The 26,082-nt window shown below is 38.2% G+C and overlaps 1 protein-coding gene across 1 annotated transcript; it reads left to right on the top strand.

Annotated features, from left to right (window-relative positions):
* Positions 1 to 511: 511 nt before the first annotated feature.
* klhl2 (kelch-like family member 2) lies at positions 512 to 25,262 on the top strand. The gene is made up of 15 exons (XM_048197596.1): positions 512 to 877; positions 1,397 to 1,522; positions 2,731 to 2,837; positions 3,868 to 3,989; positions 6,373 to 6,535; positions 6,671 to 6,780; positions 8,229 to 8,345; positions 8,484 to 8,633; positions 10,695 to 10,812; positions 11,808 to 12,005; positions 19,391 to 19,492; positions 20,443 to 20,571; positions 20,662 to 20,802; positions 20,928 to 21,071; positions 23,915 to 25,262. The coding sequence occupies exons 1-15, from the start codon at positions 861 to 863 to the stop codon at positions 23,941 to 23,943; spliced, it is 1,773 nt and encodes a 590-aa protein (XP_048053553.1). The 5' UTR covers positions 512 to 860; the 3' UTR covers positions 23,944 to 25,262.
* Positions 25,263 to 26,082: the final 820 nt, after the last annotated feature.

Here is a 26,082-nt window from a genome sequence, read left to right as displayed (position 1 = left end):
TCTTCAGAACACAAATTAAGATATTTTTGATAAAATCTGAGAAGTATCAGACTTTTTTTTTTCTTTTTAGACAGCAATTTAACCACCACTTTGAATAGACGTGGAACCTGGAAGCACTGAGTGTAAACAGCGTAGGAGAATGACACAGAAGAGAAGATGGTTGAATAAAGTCATTATTTTTGTTTTGTTTTTGTGCACAAAAAGTATTCTCGTCGCTTCATAAAATTAAGGTTGAACCACTGCTGTCACGTGGACTATTTTAACGATGTCTTTAGTATATTTCTGGACCTCGAAAGTGGTGGTTAAATTGCTGTCTATGGAGGAGTCTTAATTTGAAAAAAAAATATCTTAATTTGTGTTCCCGGTCTTGGAACAGGTTTGGAACGACATGAGGGTGAGTAATTAATGACAGAAGTTTCATTTTTGGGTGAACTAACCCTTTAATCTGGTCTAGGAGATATAACCAAACGCATATTGCCCATTTGTCTGCCATGATGAGGTCTTCCAGCAGAAGGGGGCGCTGTGGGGCCGCTCGTGTTTTTGTGTTTCGCCGAAGGAGAGTGTCATTCTTTCCTTCACTCTTGTTTTTGTATGTGAGATACAGCGTCTCAGTCTCTGGATGTGTCCTGTCTTCACCCACACAACGGACCTATCAGTCTCTCATTATCTGGACACGTCAGTCACACTGACACCGTTTCTGAGGCCGTTTTTCATTTTCGTTAGCGGAGCTGGACCCGCACACCGGGACTCAGTCCAGCCCGGTTCGGCTCGGTTCGGTGGACGGGACACAGCGGGGATTTAAACGACAGAGCCCGACCAGAGATGGAGAGACGCAGACTGATGTGAACAGAACCAGCGCTATGGAGATACATCCACTGTAAGATCAGTATGTGTTTGTGTGTGAGAGAGAGAGAGAGAGAGAGAGAGAGAGAGAGAGACGCCTGCATGTGTTCACACTACTGTAATGTCAATATAGAGTAAATCAGTTCAGCCATAAGATCACATGACATCTCTCTGTCTTTGTCCACACACCTCCAACACTTTTTCTCTCACATGTTTAGGAACTGACTTATGTCACATTTGACAACTGCCATATTATGGAGGCTTGTTTCCGCCACGGAGTAAAAAAATAAATAAGGTTATTGTAACTTTTTATCTCACAATTCTGGCTTTTTCCCCTCACAATTCGGACGCAGTTCTGAGAAAAAAAGGTAAATTGTGTTAGACAAACTCGCAATTATGAGGAAAGTCAGAATTTAAAAGTCACAATTACCCTTTTTATGTTTTTATTTTGTGGCGAAACCAAGCTTCCATACCATATGGCCACTGTAAAGATTGTGTAATGTACAGCATTTGCCGAGGAACCACTCAGTGTGTGTGTGTGTGTGTGTTTCAGATGCACTAAGCTTTGCCATCATAAAGCTGTGGAGCTGAAGGATGATGTGTGTGAGAAACAGAGTGCAGTCACCATCAATCCACGTCACATGAAGAAAGCCTTCAGGATCATGAACGAGCTCCGCAGGTGTGTGTGTGTGTGTGTGTGTGTGTGTGTGTGATACTGTTAGAAGTCATGCAGTGACTATGAATAACAGTGATTATAAACAATGTTTTTATGTTTCTGCTCATAATAGATCATTTACCTAAAAATGAAAATGCTTTCATCACTTTCTTCTGTTGGAAGAATGACAGCCTCAGTCAAAGTTCACCTTTATTGTTTTTTGTTTGTTTGTTTTTTAAACATGCAATGAAAGTGAGAAATGAAATATAGGTTGTAACATTAAATCAGTTATATTAATGCAGATGCAACAAAGTATTTGTTGAAGAAAAAATAAACTTTTTAAAAATATATATAAATGTCTTTGCATTAAATATCAAAATATCCAACCAAATGGCATTTATTTTTTTACAATATACAGTACTGTCCAAAGAAAAGAAACAAAATAAATTAATGCTTATATTTATTTATGCATTACATTAATTAAAAGGTCAAATAAATGCAAAAAATATTGTTCATTTGAACATAAACACACATTTTTCCACAAAAAATTATTAAGCACAGTTGTTTTCAACATGGATTCGTAAGAAATGTTTCTTGAGCACCAAATCAGCCTAATAGAATGATTTATGAAGGATCATGTGACACTGAAGACTGGCGTAATGATGCTGAAAATTCAGGAATAAAAAATATATAAAATATATATAATATAAAAATATATAAAAAATGTAAAACAGTTATTTTAACAATTAATATTTCAAAATGATTCTTTTTTACTGTATTTTGGTCATATATGCAGACTCATATAAGCACAAGCACACATTTCAAACTAAATATTTTAGAAAAGCTCTTTCAAAATCTAAAACTGTGGACACACCGATTAATTCCTAAAAACACACACAGTGTCCCCAAAAAGTAGAACATGTTCATAGTAAATGTGATGAACTGCAGCTTCAGTTACTCTGCTTGGACACCTGTGTGAATTTATGGGAATTTAATTTATATAGCCACTAAAAATCACTTTCACACGACTTTCTTGAAAGTCTTTTAAAACGGCTCAGAAAATGTTAGTTATGAGGAACTTCCTCTGTTTGCAGATCCCACATGGTTTGATGTTAGTAATGTCAAATGCAATGTCATTCAGACATTTTGTCCAAAAGTGTCCAAATACTTATTGGCGCCACTGTGTTTTTTTAAGAACTGGTCAGTGTGTATGAAATCTTTCCTCTCTGCAGTCAGAGCGTGCTGTGTGATGTCACCATCATTGCGGAGGATGTGGAGATAGCTGCTCATCGAGTCGTCTTAGCTGCTGGGAGTCCTTACTTCCATGCTATGTTTACAGGTAAGTCTACAGAACACGCACAGTTTTTCAATTACAAGTAATTTATTGGCACGATTGTGTTTAATATTGCGAAAGCATTATACAATAATAGAAATATAAAAGAAATATACAATATTAAACAACAATAAAATAGTATTAAAGGTGCTAATTAAAGAATATATATATATATATATATATATATATATATATATATATATATATTACACACACACACACACACACACAGTAGTCAACATTTGAAGTGGATCAAAACCTGCAGTCAGCTGCTAGAATATAGTAATAGTCTGGAAATGAAAAAAAAAAAAAAAATCCTTAATAAAGGAAAAAAAATAGGAAAATAGTCTTTGCTCTCATGATGGGAAATCGAAATTACTCACTCAGGTTTTCTACTTATAAATGCACAAATAAATAGTTCACTTTGCATGGTTTGTGTTACAGTGAATTCACTGTTAATTCATGCAACATTTACTAAGCTAACAAAAATTTCTGCCACTAAGGATGCAAAGATTCTAGAAAATAATGACCCATAGATAAAAACTAGGCATTTTTTTTAACCAATTTGATGTGCCTTGAACATCGAGCATACAAACCACTATGACAGTGACATATTTGAGGGCCAAAATTTTGTTATCACCATATGTATAACGTACAGGAGCATCTAACACAACAACACCAGTCCAAATAATGCAGTAAACAATCATTTGGATTAATTATACATGCCATAGTGTATGCTGGGAACCGTATTCCTTCCTCCAGCATCCCAGACATCACTTTTACCTAAATAAACGTATAATAACGTTTACCTTTTAAACTTATAAGTTAAACTTATAATTTGGTTGTTATTGCATTCATTGTTATTTTGTTATTCTACTTTTATTTGTGCTTAATTGAACTACATTGGACTGCATAAAATATATACACGTGTGTGTGTGTGTGTGTGTGTGTGTGTGTGTGTGTGTGTGTGTGTGTGTATTTTCTCAAAATGCTAAAGAATATTTAAAGTGAAATTTGTAAATATTTGTGTTTGTAGGAGAGATGACCGAGAGCCGTCAGAAGAAGGTTCGAATCAAAGAGATTGATGGCTGGACTCTGGGAATGCTGATTGATTATGTTTACACTGCTGAGATCCAAGTAACGGAGGAGAATGTGCAGGTGAGTGTGTGTGAGTGACTTTTTGCATGCTATGAAAATATGACCTAAAAACACACTTGATTGAATCTGTATTATTTTTTTATGTTGTGCTCTTTGGTATTACTCTGAGAGGACGGAAAATCACATCCAGGAAGTGTGCGTGTTTGTGTGCTGTGTGGGTGGGTGTCAGTAGCTTATGTGTCTGTGTCTGCACATTTGACTAGACGGAGGGTGTTAAAATGAGGCCGAATTTGTAAGGAAGGGACTCAAATGCAAACTTTGCTGCAGGGCTTACAATAAGAATGCCCTGGGGCCATAACTTGCCCAGTCTGGGACAATTAATTTTGCATGTGCGTAAAGCTTCTTTTGAGCAAATAGAGGTGAAAAGGTGTGAGGTGGGAGATATGGCAAAAATATATGTTTTTTTTTTTTTTTTTTCAGGAAAATCACAATTCACAATTTTTTTCATGTCGGTTTTACTATTTAAAAAAATCACACTATCAATATTTGCACACGTATCAAAATGGCTTTATTCACAATGTTTCGGTCCCATGACCTTCATCAGGAATGCCAGGTATGGCTGGTAAAGGTCATGGGACCGAAACTTTGTGAATAAAGCTATTTTGATACGTGTGCAAATATTGATAGTGTGTGGGATTTTTTCAGTTTTGATTTTTGACTTGTTTTTGGTCTTTTTTCCTACACACCTATCTATCACCTAAAGGTGTGCGAGGGTAATGTTGATTGGTTTTACTAATTTGCAAGTGACTGAGCAGTACAGCCAAACAAATTTACATATTTTAAAAATGTAGCCTTAGAAGGTAACAAAATATAAAAGAAAAAACACTGACAGACCATTTAGGCCAAAGTAGGTGTGGGTGAAAATGAAAGTATTTTTTTCATTATTTTATCTTTGTTATTAAAAATAAGAACAAACAGTGCTTTATTTTTTCACAATAGATGAAGTATTCAAGAATTTAAGTAAAATCATGAATAAACAAATGTAAAAATATAACACTAGACTTCACTGTATAAATTATTTATACACTGATTCTTATTAAAGCTACTAAAGTTACTTAGTGAAGAGCAGTAAGTGATTTCCTCTGTCTTTTGTTGTTTGATTAACATTAATGACAAGCGACAGCCAGATTATTAGGCTGCTGTCACTTTAAAACCTCATGCACAGATCTAATATACAGATACGCATCTGGTTTTCTTCCAACTGTTTACGTTCACATAAGACATAATCGACTGTGCTTCTGTAAACCTTGTGTGTATTTGACAGTTTAAGTGTAATGAGACGTGAAAGATAACATAGTTCAGTACTCAAGTGCTGTTTGACAGGCTTTTAGTATGCATGCGGGTGTATTCGCTCCGAAAAGTGTGCAGATAAAAGGGTTAGTTCACCCAAAAATTAAAGTTCTGTCATTAAAGCTGCTGTCCGCGATTTTTGGCCCTCTAGCGGTTAATAAACACAACTGCACGCGTCTTGCGGAGGAAAATTCTATTCGGAGCTACTTTCTCAGTGTATGTCTATGGCGAGTCACGCAGTTACTGTGATACTCTGCGGCGAGTCCTACCAGTCCGGTCTGAAATAGTCAGAATATAGACACTTATTATAAGTGTGCCATAATGACTCAGGATAAGACAAAAACACGGTTTGGAAAATGGATTCATGTTGTATATTCTCATTATATTATTTTTGTACATTTTTAACACAAAAAAAGTACAGCTTTAATTCCTTCCAGCTCAGTATTGGCCGACGCTGTTCACGTGAGCAGCACGACACATGCGTGTGATGCAGACGCAATAGCTGGCCAATACCTTTGACCATTAAAACATGCAAATAATAAACTTTTGTGATTGTTAATAACTGCAATGTCACGTGAGCATAACCCTATCTCTTCAAAACGTTTGATGTGAATGTATGTGGTGTCGTTCAGTATGTTGGGATGGAGGTGCCAGAACAATATTTCTTAAAAAACGATTGTGGAGACATTTTAATCGTCCACGATCAAAAATCATTATATCGCACACCCCTAGTGAGGGGTGTACATACAGAACACATTCTCATTCCATTAAAAACAGTCAGATGAAGTGCAACGTGGCCTACTTTTAACTTCATGCAGCATTCAATGATGTGAGATCCTTAAAAAACAATGCAAAAGACATCCATTTCTCACATCTAACATAGGCAGGAGTGCATCCAGTGTGTATACTTTGCAAATCTTGCAAAAGTCAAGAAACGGCATTTGCAACCCATTTTACTTATGTAATGTGACGTATTTACAAGGGAAACAGGATATTGAATGTGAGAAATTATTGCCTGGGCAAATAAAAATGCAGCAGATCGCATTCTTGAGGTTGTGTGCGAGTTATTTTCTGTTTATATGTGTGTGTTTAGGTGCTCTTGCCTGCCGCTGGTCTGCTGCAGTTGCAGGAAGTTAAAAAGGCCTGCTGCGAGTTTCTCATAACTCAACTTCACCCAACCAACTGCCTCGGTATCCGCGCCTTTGCCGATTTGCACGCCTGCATGGAGCTGCTCAATCTCGCCAACACGTACGCAGGTGTGTGTGTCTGTCCATACAAGAGAAAAGCGAGAAATTCATGTACACGATAGTCACAATAGTTATGTTTCTTTTTGTGTGTCAGTAACTCTGTTTAACAGTCTCAATCTCTCTCCCACTCATTGACACTCACAGAGCAGCACTTCTCAGAGGTCGTGCAGAGTGAGGAGTTTCTCAATCTGGGCATGGAGCAAGTCTGCAGCCTCATAGCAAGTGACAAACTGACCATTCCATCAGAAGAAAAGGTAACGTCAGGTTTGATGAGAGACTTGTATTCCTGCTAGTGATCTGTAACTATAGCAGCACACAGGTGATTTTTATCATGCAGACTTTAGCAGCTCTGTTACCATGGTAACATACTGCTGGTACAGTAACACTATGGGAATAGCTGTAGCTGCTGGTGGTGAGAGCTTGTTTGTCGTCATGGAAACAAGAGTTGGAAGATGCAAGGCGTGGGCACCATGCTGTTTTTTTGCCATGGCAACACCAGCTTCTAAAGATATCATATTTTTGTGTTTTTATTAATTATAGCCTTTTTCCACATGGTATTAACATTCATCTCTGGTGATCCAGTCACAAGTTGTCAGCTATGACAGATTGCTATTTATACCTGGTATTGACATGCATCTCTCCTGTGATCAGATTTTGAGGAGAATGTGTCTACTTTAGTGACTACATGCATTCAAATTTGACCGAATGGTTATTTCTGCAGAAAATAAACATATAATATGAAAATAATATCATATACAGAAGCCCTGCAGACTCTAATGACAGTGTCAAGGTCAATAAATCTCTTAAAATATCAGATCATTTGACAAATAAACTTCTTATCACAAAGCAAGATTAGTTCAGGGTATAAAATGTCTGTGTCTATGTCTATTTCTATGTTCTGACTCCCCAACAGAGTTATTATAATGACAAGCCTTTTTTGTTATAAATAAAATACAAATATTAGATGAAAAACTAAACTATCGCCAAGTTAAAGGAAGAAAATTATTAAATGAAAATAAATAAAAACTAAAACTGAACTCAAACTAAAATTAAAACTGAAATAAAGATAAATTAAATCTAAATAGTAATATTAAAAAAACAAAAACTATTTAAAATGACAAAAGCACAAATATCAAAACTTGTAAAAAAAAAAAATAATAATAATAATAATAATAATAATAAAAAATAATAAAAATAAACTATAATACTAACAACAATATAACTATAATATTAACAACAATAATATTATATAAATAATACTAAAATAATACTGTTCTCCAAAAATATCCTTAAATGTATGAATTTGTGATGATAAAGATGTGGGCACTCGCATACATCAAAGGTGTAAGGAAATATGTTATTACTTTTTGCGTGATGGAATTTTTTTTTACTTTGTTAAAAAAACATGAAAAAAAAAAAACAGTAAAAGTTTCTAACATTTAGAAAATATGTTTTTTTTATTTTTATGATTGACAGATGAGTAGGTGGTGCTTTGATGTTTTTATTATCTTTTCTTTTACTTTCACGTATTACTGTTCACTTTACAAATGTGATGTGGATATCTGCATATGTGATTGCAGTGAATAGGATCTCAAAATGTTTTGGACCTTGTTTACACCTGTATTTCATGCTGACCATTTCTGATTTAAATCACTTAAGATAAATATATAAACTGGCATAAACTTTCCCTGTGTGTTTGTAGGTGTTTGAAGCGGTCATAGCGTGGGTCACACATGATAAAGATGTGCGTCAAGAACACATGGCTCATCTGATGGAGCATGTTCGCTTACCCCTTCTTTCCAGAGAATACCTCGTGCAGGTGTGTGTGTGTGTGTGTGTGTGTGTTCTGTTGCATTAGTAAATGTGTGCTTTGATGTTCTTTGTAATTTAATGTAATTTAATTTAATATAATTTAACTTTTGTGTGTGTGTGTGTGTGTGTGTGTGTGTGTGTGTAGAGGGTGGAAGAAGAAACTCTAGTAAAGAACAGCAGCGCCTGTAAAGACTACCTTATTGAAGCCATGAAGTACCACCTGCTGCCTGCTGAGCAGCGCTCCATGATGAAGACCATCCGCACCAGAGTGAGAACACCCATCAGCTACCCAAAGGTTTGTAAGCACAGTCTTGATTATGATCAGTTTTGTTTTTTTAATTTTGGACATTTTAATTAATAACAGCTGTAAAGAGCAGGAAGTCATTGGATGAAGAGGGGGGAACATGATCTGCACATAATACGAGCTGGATTCAAACTCGTCACCCATCTTAGAATGTATGCAATCAACTGTTGATTGACGCCATAGCAACTTTCTGCCATCTCACATGTTTGGTATTGGCTATTCTGACCAAAGAAATGTGACAGCGACAAGACTCATCATGTTCAGCAATTTTAAAGGTGCCCTAGAATCAAAAATTGAATTTACCTCAGCATAGTTGAATAACAAGAGTTCAGTACATGGAAAAGACATACATTGAGTTTCAAACTTGCTTCTTCCTTCTTATTTAAATCTCATTTGTTTAAAAGACGTCCGAAAAACAGGCGAATCTCAACATAACACTGACTGTTACGTAACAGTCGGGATCATTAATATTTACGCCCCCAATATTTGCATTTGCCAGCTCATGTTCAAGGCATTACACAAGGGCAGCCAGTATTAACGTCTGGATCTGTGCACAGCTGAATCAACAGACTAGGTAAGCAAGCAAGAACAATAGCGAAAAATGGCAGATGGAGCAATAATAACTGACATGATCCACGATAACATGATATTTTTAGTGATATTTGTAAATTGTCTTTCTAAATGTTTTGTTAGCATGTTGCTAATGTACTGTTAAATGTGGTTAAAGTTTCCATCGTTTCTTACTGTATTCACGGAGACAAGAGAGCCGTCGCTATTTTCATTTTTAAACACTTGCAGTCTGTATAATGCATAAACAGAACTTCATTCTTTATAAATCTCTCCAACAGTGTGTAATGTTAGCCCGTTAGCCACGGAGCACCATCAAACTCATTCAGAATCAAACGTAAACATATAAAATAAATACTTTACTCACATGATCCGACGCATACATGCAGTATGCATGATGAACATCTTGTAAAGATCCATTTGAGGGTTATATTAGCTGTGTGAACTTTGTAAATGCACTGTATTATAGTCGAGAGCTCGAGGAGCAGGGAGTGCGCGATTTAAAGGGGCCGCAGCCTGAATCGGTGCATAGTTAATGATGCCCCAAAATAGGCAGTTAAAAAATTAATTTAAAAAAATCTATGGGGTATTTTGAGCTGAAACTTCACAGACACATTCAGGGGACACCTTAGACTTATATTACATCTTGTAAAAACTGGTTCTAGGGCACCTTTAACTAAAGCACAGTCGACTGAGGCATTGTGTTTTGTTTAAAAGCTGCTTTATGGAGTGTGCTCTTGCAATGTTGTCATGTCCACTTATTATAAGTGTTTTGGGCTTGTTGTTTAAGCTTGGCTGAGCAGGTGTGGGTCGAGATATTTTGGTCTTATTTTCAGCATAAAGCATTTTGATTTATTTCGGTTTATTGTGGGCTCGTTCTTGTTTGCTGTTTTTATAGCATAATCTGGAAACACGAATGAGTCAAAGCTTGCACTGCTTTCCTTGTGATTTCTTGCACAGGACAAAAACCCGCAACACACAGTAGACGCGTTTGTGCATCGCAGAGCATCTCTCTCGCGCTGTGTGCCGTGACTAGATGACCTAAACTAAAATTAAAATTGAAAAACAAAAAACAAAGGCTAATTCAGAATGTTTAGAAAAACTATACGTAACTAGCATATAAATAATACTAAAATAACACTGCTTCCAAAAATGCCATAAAATGTATGAATTCATAATGATTAAGATGTGGGTGCTTGCATGCATTCAAGGTGTAAGGAAATATGTTATTATTTTTTACTTGGTTACACTACTTGATGTTTATGAAGGCATTATATATTTAAAAACTAGCATATATTATATATATAACTAATAATAATAGCATATAACTTATATATATTAAACAAGCATGAATTCAAAGAATATGTTTCTAAGAATTTACAGTATACTAAAATAACTTTTATATATAAAATAATTTAAACTAGATAAAAATGTTGAGAACTGCTGTTCTAGAGGGTTTTGATTCTTTTCTCATGTGTGTTAAAGGTGATGGTGGTAGTAGGGGGACAGGCCCCTAAAGCTATTCGCAGTGTGGAGTGCTATGATTTTGAGGAGGAGAGATGGTTCCAAGTGGCAGAATTACCCTCCAGACGATGTCGAGCAGGTGAGAAGGCACACTCTTATCATTGACAATGACTGGCATTCAAGATCATTGGCCTTTTGGACACCCTATGTGGGTGAAAAATGCAGATTCACTGAGAATATCTTTACATTGCAAAAGGGGCCACATTTTAAGTGCCATATGTACCACAAAAAGGTGCGTTCACAGACTTTTTATGTGGCATAAATTTATTTACACAAAAAACATGAACTGAAAGGGTAAAAATATATTGGGTTTAAATGTATGTATGTTTCCAACATTATTGTCCCAGGAAAAAAGCTATTTAATATATTTAATAGCTATTAATACAGCATAGATGCATTAAATTGATCAAAAGTATAAAGACATTTATAATGGCACTAAAGTTTTCTATCTCAAATAAATGCAGTTCTTCACATTTTCTGTTCATTAAAGAATCCTGGAAAAATTGTTCACAGTTTCCACAAAATATTAAGCAGCACAACTGAATATTTTAACATAGATAGTAATAAGAATTTTTTCTTGAGCAGCAACTCAGCATATTAGAAAGATTTCTGAAGGATCATGTGACACTGAAGACTGGAGTAATGGCTGCTAAAAAATACAGCTTTGCCATCACAGGAATAAATTCCTTTTTTAAATATATTAACATAGAAATGTAGCATTTTAAGTTATTTTAAATTGTAATAATATTTTTACAATATTACTATTTTTACTGTAGTTTTGATCGAATAAGGAATGCAACCTTCAAAAATATTTTAAAAAATCTTACCAACTCAAAACTTTTGACTGGTAGTGTAACCCAGAAACAGGGTTGCATATAACATATAGATAATTGTGAGACTATATGGGATAAGTTTTCACAATGAAACCTGCCATTTATGGCTTTTCAGCAAAATATTAAATAAATTATGAAATACAAAATAATTAATGAATAACAATCTTATATAACAAATAAAAATCTTCACTCACCAACTGTTATAGATGTTCACAAAAATATATTTTTAATTTATTTATAGGTGTGGTGTACATGGGCGGTGTTGTGTACGCTGTCGGGGGTTTCAACGGGTCATTGCGTGTGAGGACGGTAGACGCATACGACCCAGTAAAAGATGAGTGGTGTTGTGTCAGCAGCATGCAGGACCGGAGGTCAACACTAGGGTCAGCTGTCCTCAACGGACTGCTGTATGCTGTAGGGGGCTTTGATGGCAGCACAGGTAACACGTGCAGTATATTCATTTTGAGTCAAAAATGCTTTTACGATGTTGCAGCACCATTTCTTACTGTGGAGAAGTGCATAACTGTTATGTTAGTTAGGGTAACAATGCTTATTACTATGAACGTACAAATAATAACTGCAGTCATAAGCAGGGTTTTAGAAATACTGAGGTCTGTTGTATATATGTGCATTTTAAGATTTCTGGAGGACAAAAATTGGATAACAATAGCTTTAAAACCATGCCAGTCTTTTTCAGTGGCGGCGCTAGGGCAGGGCTTGCCGGGGCTATAGCCCCGCCAGAAATTTGCATAGCGCCGGCACATTAAAAACCTAAAAAATAAATTAAGGTTTAATAAATGTTTAATGTGCCTATATGGTCTTGATGTGGGAAAGGGGTCAACTAAGCCACGCTCAGGTACGGCGCGCATTAGCGAATAGGGATCATATTAAGCTCTTCATCAACAGCGAACATAATGGAGCACTATTAAATATGAAGCAAAAGATCGCGGACTTCAGACACATCTCAGAATGGCTCAGAAGATAACGACAGACGTATTGTCCTCTTGTAATCTGCTATTGGTGAGTAGCTACTTTGGTGGCTTAAGCCCCTGATTATTGTCGAAAGCACCTAACCTTTTTGAAGATTCACTCACGTTATAAACGTCAACTAATATTAATTTTAATATAAATTATTGCACTTTGTTTGCTCTAAAAAAATGTATATATATTGTAGATAATGATCCGATCAAAAATAGCTTATATTTAATAAAAGAAAATGATGTTTAGTCTATAGGCAGCAGAATTCTATTAAGGGTATGTTTACATGACAATGATGTACTAAAATTGGAAAGGTTTTTCCTTTGCGTTTTTCGCATACAGACGACAACATTGTCAAAACGATCCCCGTTCACACAGATCCACGAAAACAATTAAAAACTGTATTATGCTGCCAGGCCAGTAGTTGGTGATGTTACTTTGTAAAGAAAAGTACACGTTCGGAGTGCACGTTTTTGAAAAAGATATCGTTATCATCTCCGTGTAAACAACAAAAAACGCAGATCTGTGAAAACGGTGACGGCATGCACGTTAAGTGTTTAGTCTATAGGCGTGGGCCCTGTCCCAAATGGCATACTTCATATGCACTTTCGGTCTTGTGGACTTATAATGGCTGCTGCGTGCGTGTGTCCGTTAAGTCCGTGAGACCGTAGGGCAGGGGTCATCAACTATATTTGTCCAAGGGCCAGAATTTTTCACTGCAGACACTGTAAGGGCCAGATACTCGTAATATAAAATAAAATTCGAATTTTATCCTAACACTGTATGTTATTATTTGATATACTAATTCTAATTCCAAATTTATGTTATTTTTTACATATTACCTGTACTGCAGCAAGCCACCAGGGGGCGATAGCGATATTTTAGGCTTCATATTTGTGAGGCTTTCAAGCTGTCCATCACTGTCACGCAATTGTGCGCAAATCCCAGGCAAGGAAAATTTTGACATTTGTGAAAAAATGAGCACGTGAAACAATAAAAGATGTTCAATGAGAGAACGCGTTTATCGTCATTCTTGACTGAAGGCAGGCTATGGTACAAGCTACTTTTCAGAAGGCTTTTTGTTTCGTTAGATTAAAAATAAAAAACGGTTCTCATTCCCCCTTGAATAAGGCCGGCGACACACTGGCTGCGTGAGCGACTCAGCTGCGTGGCGTGTCCGTTTTTATTTCGGCTCCCATATTTAACAGGTTGGAGTTTGCACACTGAGACACGCGTCTCAGGCGCGCTCGAGCCACGCAGAAAACGCGTGCATGCTAGAAATAGAACCGACGCGTGTTCCAGCAACGGGAGTTTTCTCTGGCTAGAGCGCAGAACAGCGGAGTTTGTGCATGTCTGAGCTTGTGTTTTGTTGCTTTGACATTGTGGAAAATAGAATAATAGACAAAATGTATTAGCATTTTTACCCGTTATTATCAATCTAAATTAATCTCGTTTTTAATTTAACTTAATTTCGTTTTTCTTTGTTTAAATTGTGTCAATTTGTTAGTCAGAAAATTATTAGACTACCTTAAAAGTATTGCTTAATTTAACAGACCTGTGTGTGTGCGTTTTATATCACTAGTGCAGTGTCCGTTCTCGGAGCATAAGCCCTGCCCGCGTGAGGTGCGCCGCTTCCCGCTCGCGCTGCTCTAACTGTAGTTTACTAAAAGTTTATTAATTCTGAATGTGTCGCGTCTCGCGTGTCCATCTATATCGCACCAAATGCGACACTGCACTCCCCTGTGAAGTCGATTGGATGAACGGTTTTTGAAATAATAAAAATGCAAACGGATATACAGACACAGATTCCTGCCTTTATTAGAGAGAAAAATATGTTCAGCCCCTCTCTCCGAAGCTTCGAATAGTCGATGTTCATCAAAAAATGGTATTCGGACCAGCCCTAAACTTTTTCCTCTTACAAGGCTATTCCTGAATTCAGTATTATTCTGGGGGCCGGATGGAAATCTCTGGCGGGCCGGATTTGGCCCGCGGGCCGCCAGTTGACGTTGCATGCCGTAGGGTGTCACATTTGTCATTTTTAAAATGTGATTGTTCAGGGTGCCATTTGGGACAGGGACATGATCTTTTGGCGCAAATGCTCTGTAAAAGAATGTGTATGTACAAAGTGGCATCACCAACTATAGACCTGGTATGCATAATACCGCGTTTTTAGTCGTTTTTGCCGATCCGTGTGAATGGGGATCATTTTGGCAGTCATTTGTACAAAGAAAAAAACATACCCTAAGACTCACCGTCCTGTGGCTGCTGGTCTGAAACTGCTGGCACTGCGGTTCTGCAGCTGGATATAGAGGAAGAGCGCAACGTGTCATAATCTGAAAACCATGCCCACCGGGGGGGAAAACGTACTTGGTTACTAACGTAACCTCAGTTCCCTGAGATACGGAACGAGTACTGCATATGGAGAAAGGTCTCCTTTTTCCCCGTTACTGAAGCCTTTTTCAATAACGCGGTGTAACTGCATAGTCATTGGTTCACTCATAGACAAGTTGTTGAACCAATGACGGCGCGGCATAGCTGCGCGGCCTATGGCGGCAAAGCACGCGAAGAAGCCAGCCAAAATGGGCAGGGCTTACGGCTATATAAGCAAGCATTTCGCCATAGGATTTCAGGTCATACGACTGAAGCGACAACACTGAAGCCGCAGCCTCGTGGTACGGCATGTAACGCAGTACTCGTTCCGTATCTCAGGGAACCGAGGTTACGTTAGTAACCGTGTACGTTCCCTTTCGATACTTCACTCGTACTGCGTATGGGGAACGAATTCAACCGCGCCATGCCATGGCAGGGAACGACTGAACTTGTCTAGGACACCGCAAGGGAACCAGCGGACAAGTGAGAGGGCCGGAGGCGTCGAACCCATGTGTTACACTTGCAAAAGGGGAGCTAACTCCCAAAGTGGCATGAGGCGGCGCTCGATAGAGAGGCTGCTGTATCATACCGAGAGGACCCGAGCTTGTAAGGTCGGGATATCCAAATTATGAAATCTGACAAAAGTGGACGGCGAGGACCAGCCGGCCGCCTCACAGATGTCTTTAATAGAAACTCCACTGGACCAGGCCCAAGAGGAAGCCATTCCTCTAGTGGAGTGGGCTCTAACTCCTATGGGGCAGTTCAGGCCCATAGAGGAGTAGCAAAGAGCAATAGCGTTGACTAACCAACGCGAAAGACGTTGCTTTGAGACCGAAGACCCTTTGGTGCGCCAAAGCAGATAAAGAGCTGATTGGATTGCCGAAAAGGCTGTGATCGCTCAACATAAGTCCTCAATGCCCTGACAGGGCAGAGTAATTCCAGCTCTTGTACGTCCGACGAAGGAGGAAGCGCTGAGAGGGAAATTACCTGTGCTCTAAATGGAGTCGAGAGCACCTTAGGAACGTAGCCATGCCTCGGTTTCAAAACGACCTTGGAGGGTTTCAGAGCTGCCAGACAGGCCTGATTGACCCTGATATGCAGGCGGCCGTGCCGCCAAGCGTGAGGAGGGACCCAATACTTCAACCAGTATTGCAGAGGCCTTATCCGTAGAAGGCCGAGCTGCAGAACCGGGGAGGCGGAAGCCATCAGCCCTAGCATCCTCTGGAAGAACTTCAGAGGGAGGTAGGCTTTGTTCCTGACTGAAGCCGCGAGCTGCTGAATGGCCAGGGCGCGCTCTGGCAAGACTACAGCCGTCATACGGACAGAGTCGAAAACTGCACTCAGGAAGCGAGATACGTTGGCTGGGGAGCAGTGAGCTCTTGGCAAAGTTGATCCTGAGTCCCAGGCACTCCAAGTGGCTAAGGAGCACGGATCTGTGATGTTCTAGCTCGGCTCGCGACTGGGCCAGAATGAGCCAGTCGTCGAGATAATTCAGAACCCGGATTCCCATCTGTCTGAGTGGGGAAAGCGCCGCGTTCGTGCACTTGGTAAAAGTGCGAGGAGCTAGGAACAGCCCGAAGAGAAGGACTGTATATTGGTAAGCCACGCCCTTGAATGCAAATCTCAAGAATCGCCTGTGATGGGGGACCATCTGGATGTGAAAGTAAGCATCTTTCAGATCCAGTGAGCAGAACCAGTCCTCAGGGCAAACCTGCACGAGGATCTGCTTCAGCATTAACATCTTGAACTTCCATCTCATGAGGGAGAGGTTCAGGAGTCTGAGGTCTAAGATGGGTCTGAGACCGCCATCTTTCTTGGGGACAAGGAAGTAACGGCTGTAGAACCCCGATTCGCTCTCTGAGGGGGAGACTATTTCTATAGCTCCTTTCCTCAGCAGAGACATAACTTCGGCTCAGAGGACATGAGCATCGTCCGTGTTCACCGGAGTGGGAAGCACCCCGCTGAAGCACGGGGGCCTTCGGGCGAACTGCAGGGAGTAGCCTCGACTTATAGTCCCCAGAACCCATTTTGACACACCGGGGATGGCCTGCCAGGCCTAGGCCCGTGTGACAAGGGGTTGAATGGCGTCTGATGACGGACCGCCGAGAGGGGACCCGTACACTGGCGAGTGTGGAAGAGGAAATGTGCTCTTTCTTAGAGGAGGTAAAATACCCATAGTGTTTGCCATAATGGCATTTTGCATGGGCACAACAGTCGTGGGCCCAGTTAGCACAACACTGAACACTTCTCCCACGCCCGGAACTGAACGGGGCGGCGGGGAGACTGAGCGAAGGAGCTTTTGGGGTGGTCCGGCCTCGGCGAGACTTTGCCCCATCCTCTTCCTTCCTGACAGATCAGGAAGACTTGGGAGGCGTCGGGTCCAGCAAAATCTTTGGCCGGGGTCCCTGACGTCTCGGGAAGGAGGAGCGCTTGGCGGGGCGTGCAGCTCTTGCTCGTCCGACGACGGAGGAAGCGCTAAGAGGGAAATGACCTGTGCTATAAATGGAGTCGAGAGCACCTTAGGAACGTAGCCATGCCTTGGTTTCAAAACGACCTTGGAGTTGTTGGGCCCAAACTCAAGGCATGCAGGGCTCACAGAGAGGGCCTGCAAGTCGCCAACACGCTTGACCGATGCTAGTGCAAGTTGCAGAGCGGTCTCCATTGACTTTGTATTGCGTGAGGCTGCCTCCTTGTCATTTCTGACTTATAACAAAAAAAACAGAACAGTGTCTAAAAGCTGCTATGTGACAAGGTGTACAGCAAACAAGCTAAAAAAAACCCAGAACCAAAAACCCAAAGCTATCGACCCAAAAAAAAGCGTTTAAGGCCACAAAAGTAGATACAGGCATATTGAGACAGAGCGCGACATGTCATATTACTATGAGAACTACGCCCACTGGAGGGGAACGTAATCAGCGACAGGAAATATAATATATAAAATTGACATTTGGATATTTGACTTATCAGTGACTAAATGTTTACTGCACACGTAGGCATACTGAGGCATACTGAGTGTCAGGATCCCAAAATTTACCCATTCTTCCTGCTGATGCTTCACTTCTTATTGCCTGTATCCACTTTTTTTTCTCCTCAAAGGCTGGCTTTTACGGTTCTGTAGCTTATAAAAACTTAGTTCTGGGTTTTTTAGCTTGTTTGCTGTAAACCTTTTTGTTATAAGTCAGAAATGACAAGGAGGCAGCCTCACGCAATACAAAGTCAATGGAGACGGTTGGATTGTTTTCCCCCCCGGCGTGGGCGTGGCCTAAATGCGCTCTGTCTCTATACAGTATCTCGTTCATTTAGCTCGCTGCAGTTTTAAAAGCCCTCATTATCTTCTCCGGCCAGCAGGTGGGACTGTCAGCCATCAGGTTTCGATAAACCGTTGTTGATTCAAAAAGCTAATAAGGTAATAATAAAGATGTTCAGTGAAATTGATAACGTGCTTAATTACTGTGCACACTTTACAGTGTGACCTTGTAAATATAGTTTTAAGGTAAAAATGGAAAATAAATAAATAAAATTCAGGATATTAATTTAATAAAAATAAATGCAGGATATTGAAGTTATTGATGCACTTAAAAAAAAATCTTAGCACACTCTCTGAACTGTCATCCTGGAGCCAGCACTGGTCTTTTTCATTTTTGTTTGTCATTGAAGTCACCGTCATGGTCATGAAAAAGTTAATGAAAAATAAAGTTTGAGTTTGGAATGGAAAGTTTGAATAGGTAAATGATAACTAAATAATAATAGAATTGTCATTTTTAGGTGAACTATCACTTTAAATATGGACAATGTAGACAATACAAGGTTGTAGACAATTGGGGATTTCTTGTGAAAAAGAGAAGAAATTTATTAAGAATTTATTGAAAAGTAATGCATTTTTTTAGGATAAATGACTGTCCTAACCACAACCTAATAAACACTGTGATTTTTCCATGTGTTAGTGTAGTTCTGTGGATTTTTCTGTGGAAGTGAATTTACAATATGCACACGTTCATTCTTAATCTTATTGCCTATGCTGAAAGCACCTCAGGTTGAGTTGCTTCCATTACTGTATATTACTGTTGGTCATTTAACATTTCTTTTGTAAACGCTAATCAAAATTTTTAACTACTTCTTACATCTCACTTTCTGACCGCTCGGCTTCTGTAAAAAAGTAACAGTAAGTCCCACCTTTTTTTATTTGACTGGCCGTCTCAGTCGTTTTTACATTGACAAGCGCTGTTACACTCCTATTCAATCAACTTGGATGAGATAGTCAGTTATCTTGGTGTTGTGCGGTATTTTTGCAGCACCAAGTTATTATTTGGCACAGTGCAGTTATTATTAGGAAATTATTTCACAACTTTTATACACCTTGGGAAAAAGTACAGAGGTCTGGACCTCAAAGGTGGGTATGGCCATGATTGAGGTGTTGAACATGTACTGTATTCCTAAATCTGTGATCATTACAATGATGAAAATGTTGGTTTGCAGGTTTAGCTACTGTAGAAGCATATAACGCTAAGGCCAATGAGTGGTTCCACGTCAATCCCATGAACACGCGTCGTAGCAGTGTTGGAGTCGGCGTTGTTGGAGGTTAGTAACTGCCAAGAAACCAGTCACCATCTGTATATGTACAGCCACAGCCAATAGATGTACATTGCTGTTATTTGTTGTTTGGCATTTGATATTGACTAAACAAGGGGTCTTCAACCTTTTGAGACCAGGGACCTATTATATATTATTATACAAAATTTATACATAATTGCCTTACCTGTAATAACAAGTATGTTACCATATTAATGTATTTGCATATTTTGTTTTGATGCTGATTAGTGCTTACATTGTAATGCCAATAAATATAATATAATAAATGAATAATAATCATTAATAATGTACAGAATCTTATACATTACCAAAGGTTTTGGGTCAGTAAGATTTTTTTTTTAAATAATTGTTTTCAGAAAGTTTGCATTAAATTGAAAGTGACAGTAAAACATTAATTTCAAATAAATGCTGTTATTTTGAACTTTATATTTTTCCAAGTATCCTAAAAAAAAGAAATATAAAATTAATAAATATATAAAATGTTAGTCAGTACAACTGTTTTCAACATCTGAAGGATCATGTGACACTGAAGACTGCAGTAACGGTTGCTGAAAATGTAGCTTTGTTGTCACAGGATTTAATTACATTTTAAAACATATTAAAATAAAAGTTATTTTAAATAATAAGATTTCACAATATAACTTTACTGTATTGACATTTCTTTCAAAAAAAAAAAAAAAAAAAAAAATCAACCCCAAACTTTATTTTTACATTACATTACTAATATATTATTTAAAACATATAATTTTACACACATAATTTTACATAATACATTTTAATTCGGGATTGATCATGAAACAGTTATAATTTTAGCTTTGGTTTTTGTGCAACGCATATTTTTATTTTTTCAAAAAATGTCAAATCAGCTTGATTTCAAAAATGTGTTTAATATCGAACAGCTTGATTTCAAATGATGATTTCAAACTCTCTCTTTTTAGGTTTGCTTTATGCAGTCGGAGGGTATGATGGAGCAACACGTCAGTGTCTGAGTACTGTTGAGGCCTATAACCCCAACACCAATGAATGGACTTACACAGCAGAGATGGGAACCCGTCGTAGTGGTGCAGGTAACACATAAACACGCTCCCACGCATACCTTCACATATCCTGGTGATCAACATGTATCTGTGTAAACCACAAATGTTTGTGCTGGACAGGTGTTGGTGTGTTAAAAGGTCTGCTGTATGCAGTAGGTGGGCACGACGGCCCCTTGGTTAGAAAGAGCTGTGAGGTGTATGACCACACCACTAACACATGGAAACAGGTGGCTGATATGAACATGTGCCGCAGGAACGCAGGTGAGTTGGTCAAATGCTATATCCTTGCTGAACAGCACAACATGCCTCACTGTGCCAGCTAACATGAAGAATTTCTAGCTGTGATGTTTATTAACAGTATATTTCAATAACTTTGTGTGTTTCAGGTGTGTGTGCCGTGAATAACCTGCTGTATGTGATTGGTGGTGATGATGGCTCGTGCAACCTGGCTTCAGTGGAGTTCTACAATCCAAACACTGATAAATGGACCCTACTGCCCACCTGCATGAGCACAGGACGCAGCTACGCAGGTCAGAAAAAGAGACTGTTCAAAATGGCAGACTACTTGTATATTGTTTTTATTAAAAAAATAAATAAATAAATAAATAAATAAATAAATATATATATATACTTGTAGTTAGCAAGGATGCATTAAAGGTGCCCTAGAATTAAAAATTGAATTTACCTTGGCATAGTTAAATAACAAGAGTTCAGTACATGGAAATGACATACAGAGAGTCTCAAACTCCATTGTTTCCTCATTCTTATATTTGTTTTAAAAGACCTCTGAAGAACAGGCGAATCTCAACAGAACACCGACTGTTACGTAACAGTCGGGATCATTAATATGTACGCCCCCAATATTTGCATATGCCAGCTCATGTTCAAGGCATTACACAAGGGCAGCCAGTATTAACGTCTGGATCTGTGCATAGCTGAATCATCAGACTAGGTAAGCAAGCAAGAACAATAGCGAAAAATGGCAGATGGAGCGATAATAACTGACATGATCCATGATAACATGATATTTTTTTGTGATATTTATAAACTGTCTTTCTAAATGTTTCGTTAGCATGTTGCTAATGTACTGTTAAATGTGGTTAAACTGAAGTGGACACTGAAGACTGGAGTAATGATGCTGAAAATTCAGCTTTACAGGAATAAATTACATTGTTTAAATAAAATGTATTAAAACAGAATACAATTATTTTAAATTGTAATATAAATCTTTACTGTAGATTTGATCTAAGAAGTACAGCCTAGTGAGCATAAGAGACTTATTTCAAAAACAGTAAAAAAAGAAAAAATATGCCACTGCCAAAATGGTTTAAAGTGCCCCTATTAAGCTATTTTAAAGGTCCCTAATTTTGTTTTAGAGATCTCGTACAATAGGTTAGGTTTACATTCATCCAAGGTCAAAAAACACTTGAATTTTATCATAATATACATCACACATCACCTCATTTCTCAAAGAGTCTGAAAACGGTTTGTTTGAAGATTCAGTCTCTCTAAACCCCTCCTTACCACCAACATGCTCTGCTCTGATTGGTTAGATGGCCCAGTCTGTTGTGATTGGTCTACTGCTTATAGTGTGTGTTGGAAATGAAATGTCTATCACCATATCTGAATTTCAGCTCCAAAGGCCTCCTCAGAGCTTAATACACAGTCATACGAACGATGGCGACAGTTTTTCCGTATATCAATTCCAGCACGAGTCCTCATCCTTTTGAAGTGGATGCAAAGTTGATTCACAGCGCTGAAAACGGCGTCTTCTCGATATGTCGACAAAAACTCTTCCAGGCCTCAGCTCCAACTACAGGGCGGGTCAAAGTAGACTTTGTTTGCGGGCAGCCGGTGAAGACCATAGGCTGGCAATGGCATTTTAGGAGACAATAACTTTATTTGTTGTGCACTTTCATCTTTAAAGCAGGCACAAACACAAACAGCTATATTACACACTGCATTAAAAAGGTAATATTCGAAAAAGCATAATGGAGCACTTTGACTTTTTAGAATTTTGAAGCATCATCAGTTATGGGGAAGCCAGTGTTACAGTCTAATGACAGGATCATACTGTGTTTAATTGAAATTATTTTATGAAATGAGTCAAATGTGAGGATGTTTTGTTTTATAAATTTTTGCAATATTACTTGAAACTGTCTTTACTAACCGATAAAAGACTATTTATTAGGTGCACTGAAAGTAACAATATAAATATACATCATCTGTGGACGAGGTAGGGCCTTAAAAACATCAGCCAATCATTTACGCGATCATCGCGTAAACGATTGGCCCTCTGGCTTGTCAATCACTGCCGTGACGTTCCTTGTGAGAGACGAGCGCGGCTGCGCGCTCCAGTAACTTTCCACACTCCACAGGCGCCGCATGCAATGTTTTTGTCAGGAGACAGGAGTAACAACTGCAGATTATGAGTTACCTGCGGTGAGTCTGACATAATGAATCCACTAACACGACACAGCGAATGCCGGTGGTAAACACTCGTGTTCCAATACGCGTTCCTTTGAAATGAGCTGTGAAGGAGGGGGGTTGTTCTTACGCATGCGGTCATTTAAAAAACTCAGTAACAGTCTTTGTATTCTCAGTCGACGAAAAAATCCTCTCTATCACCTTTAACAAAAAAGAGCAACAAAATGATGGTGGATAACATTAAAGAATGGCTTTTGTATAGGGGGAAAAAAAAAAACTAAAAAAAAAAAAATCTTTACATTGAACAATATATTAAAAGTTTAAAGTATACTTAAATATATAAATATAAGTAAATACAAAACACAACAAATTTAAATAAATTCACAATAAAAACCAAGCCACCTAACCCAACTACAACAGTTACATTACTAATAACAGCAAAGTAGTCTGTATTCTTGGAATGCTACAAACCAGCTTAAAATTTCAGCAATTCTTTTGCAGAAATATGACCATATTTGCCTTCTCTGGCAAAATACGACATCTCTCCTGACAAGGTGACCGTTACTTTAGAATGCATCACCTTATTATTTCCATGGCGATGCGTCATGCTTCTCACGTGACACACCTCAGCCACCATAGCATTATATGACAGATGTATCGCTTTTATTTTGTCCGTCTCTGGCTCAGTGCCAGCTAAAATGAGAAAGCATGTTTGAATTTCGCAGTTGATCACATGATGCCCAGAATATTTCAATCAGCAGTTTAAGTGGCACCAAAATCTGCTTTCTGATTCATCCCGGTACATACTGGTCATATAGGTATGGGTTTCAGTGCTCAACCCTATTAATTTCCCAAGCCCAGTTTCATATTGTGATTTATTAATAATGATTGCTGTATTAGCAAGTCCTTTTTTGAATGACTGTACTGATCCACTGTGTGTGTGTAGGTGTGACGGTCATTGATAAGCCTCTCTGAGCAGCTGTGGAGTTGTTGAACACTGAAGCTGAAGCTGACATACAGCAGAGGATTCGCTCACACTGAAGCTCTTACGATGACTGAGGCTTCATCCTGGAACTGCTTCACCATGGACATGGCCTGGAGAATACTGCTCTCTCTCTCTCTCTCTCTCTCTCTCTCTCTCTCTGTCTGTCTCTTACACACATTCACACACTCATTCAGATACTTAACTACAAGCATTCTCACACTACCTCTTTTGTCTCTAGCTACACACTTACACACTCTTTATCTCTCTTTTCTTTCTGTTTCTCTTGTTTGAGAGTAGTCAGTGATGAAGTTTATTGCACTTTGAGGAGCACTGAAGAAGCGGGACCGAAACACAATGTTGCTAACCTCTAAGAAAAGACTGGTGCAAAAATTCGGCCAGCACGTCTGTGACATGATCAAAACGTTCCTGCGTTTGAGCCGAGAGGATGGCCAGAGATTTTTGCTGCTTGATCTCTTGATCTGAAGGAACCTATTGATGGTTTTTGCTTATTGAAATAACGTTTGAGGGAAAATGTGTCTAGTTTAGGACCAGCACTTTGTTGCCTCTTGGAAGGTTGTTTATGAAGTCACTGGACTTTAACCATCTTCATTATGAAGTTTGGATGATGATAATGATGTGAATTTTGTTTTATGGTTAGAGCTGAAACTTTTCCTATATGCAAGAAGGGTCTCTACTGAAGATGAACAAACTTTTACATTTTGCAATTTGTTTGCCAAACAACATTTGAAGTCTGAACCGTCTGTTGTTGGGTTTTTTTCTTTTAGTATCTTTTTTTCTTGTGGTCCGGCTGTTCAAGAATTGCGATCTTTGACATATTCGAAACGTTAACTTGAACGCTTCGGCATGCACGATACTGTGGACTGATGCTGGTTGCTTGGGTATTAAACCGCTTTGCATGGTTCTAAATACTGATGTTTGTGTGCCATTCTTAAACTACTGCTGTACTCACTAACCAACGTGACGTGCTCTCTCTGTACTAGCGGTATTGAACGCTGAAGAAGTATAAAGGTACAATTTCTTTCTTTCTTTCTTTTCTCTCTCTTTTTGTTCTCTTCCTCACTCTCTTTTTTCCTTCTTTTGATTTCTGTAACTTTAACGGTTTTCTCTATTCTGCTCTTGCTGTTTAGTATTTAACTCTCTTTAACTGTTGTCACCAAGCCTATTAATGAATATATATATACAACAGTGTATTATTAATTGTCAGGAATTGTCAAGAGGAATGTTGTGTTCTTGAAGTTTCATAACTTGTTTTATATCATTAATAATAAACATGCTTCTAGTAAATACACCTAACATTATGAGTTTTTTTTTTGCGTGAGTGGAGAGTGTCTGTGTTCACATGAAGCACAAGACAAATTAATGTTAGCCTAGTTTTTCCAATGTGAAAACTTGTTCTGAAAGTAGATTCTGTTAAATAAATAACGCATGTGTTTGGTACAAAATAACGCGGGGGGAAATGACAGCGAGAGAAATGAATACTACATTATTAACACTTCATTCATAAAATACATCACCTTCCCCTGTAGATTTTCAAACTGGGAGTCCGGGGACCCTCAGGCAGCTGCTAGGGGTCTGTGGAAATGTTTAGAGAAAGTGTAAAAAAACTGTTCATAAATAAATAAAAAGATTAAGATTAATGCAAATAATAAAATAAATAATAATAATATACAAACAAATGAAAAAAATCAGATTAAAAAAGTAAAAATAAATATAGAGTAAATTTTATGCATATTTATAATATAAATTTTTCACAGTTGACCGATAAAAGAAAGCAAAAAAAAAAAAAAGATTAAGATATATAAACATTTTATTGAAACAAATATAAAAATAATAAAATAAGTACGACAAGTAAATAAATACATAAATAAAAAATAAGCAAAAAGTAGTAAATAAATACAGTAACAGTACCATAACAGAACAGTACTAATAGGATTTTTTTTTATTCTGTTTTAATTTTTTGGACACTGTATGAATTGGGTCTTTTTGCAAGAAACTACACTGCCCTCCAAAAGTTTGGAAACGCCCTAGAAAAGTGTGGTTTTGGACAATATTGGCATGAATCCTTTTTAATTTGTGATAATTTTGCACTGATAAGGGACAACACAAAC

Source organism: Megalobrama amblycephala, linkage group LG7 (genome assembly GCF_018812025.1).
Source record: "Megalobrama amblycephala isolate DHTTF-2021 linkage group LG7, ASM1881202v1, whole genome shotgun sequence".
NCBI classification, from domain to species: domain Eukaryota; kingdom Metazoa; phylum Chordata; class Actinopteri; order Cypriniformes; family Xenocyprididae; genus Megalobrama; species Megalobrama amblycephala.
Note: the sequence above shows the minus strand (reverse complement) of the source record. Positions and strands in the feature narration are given on the sequence as shown.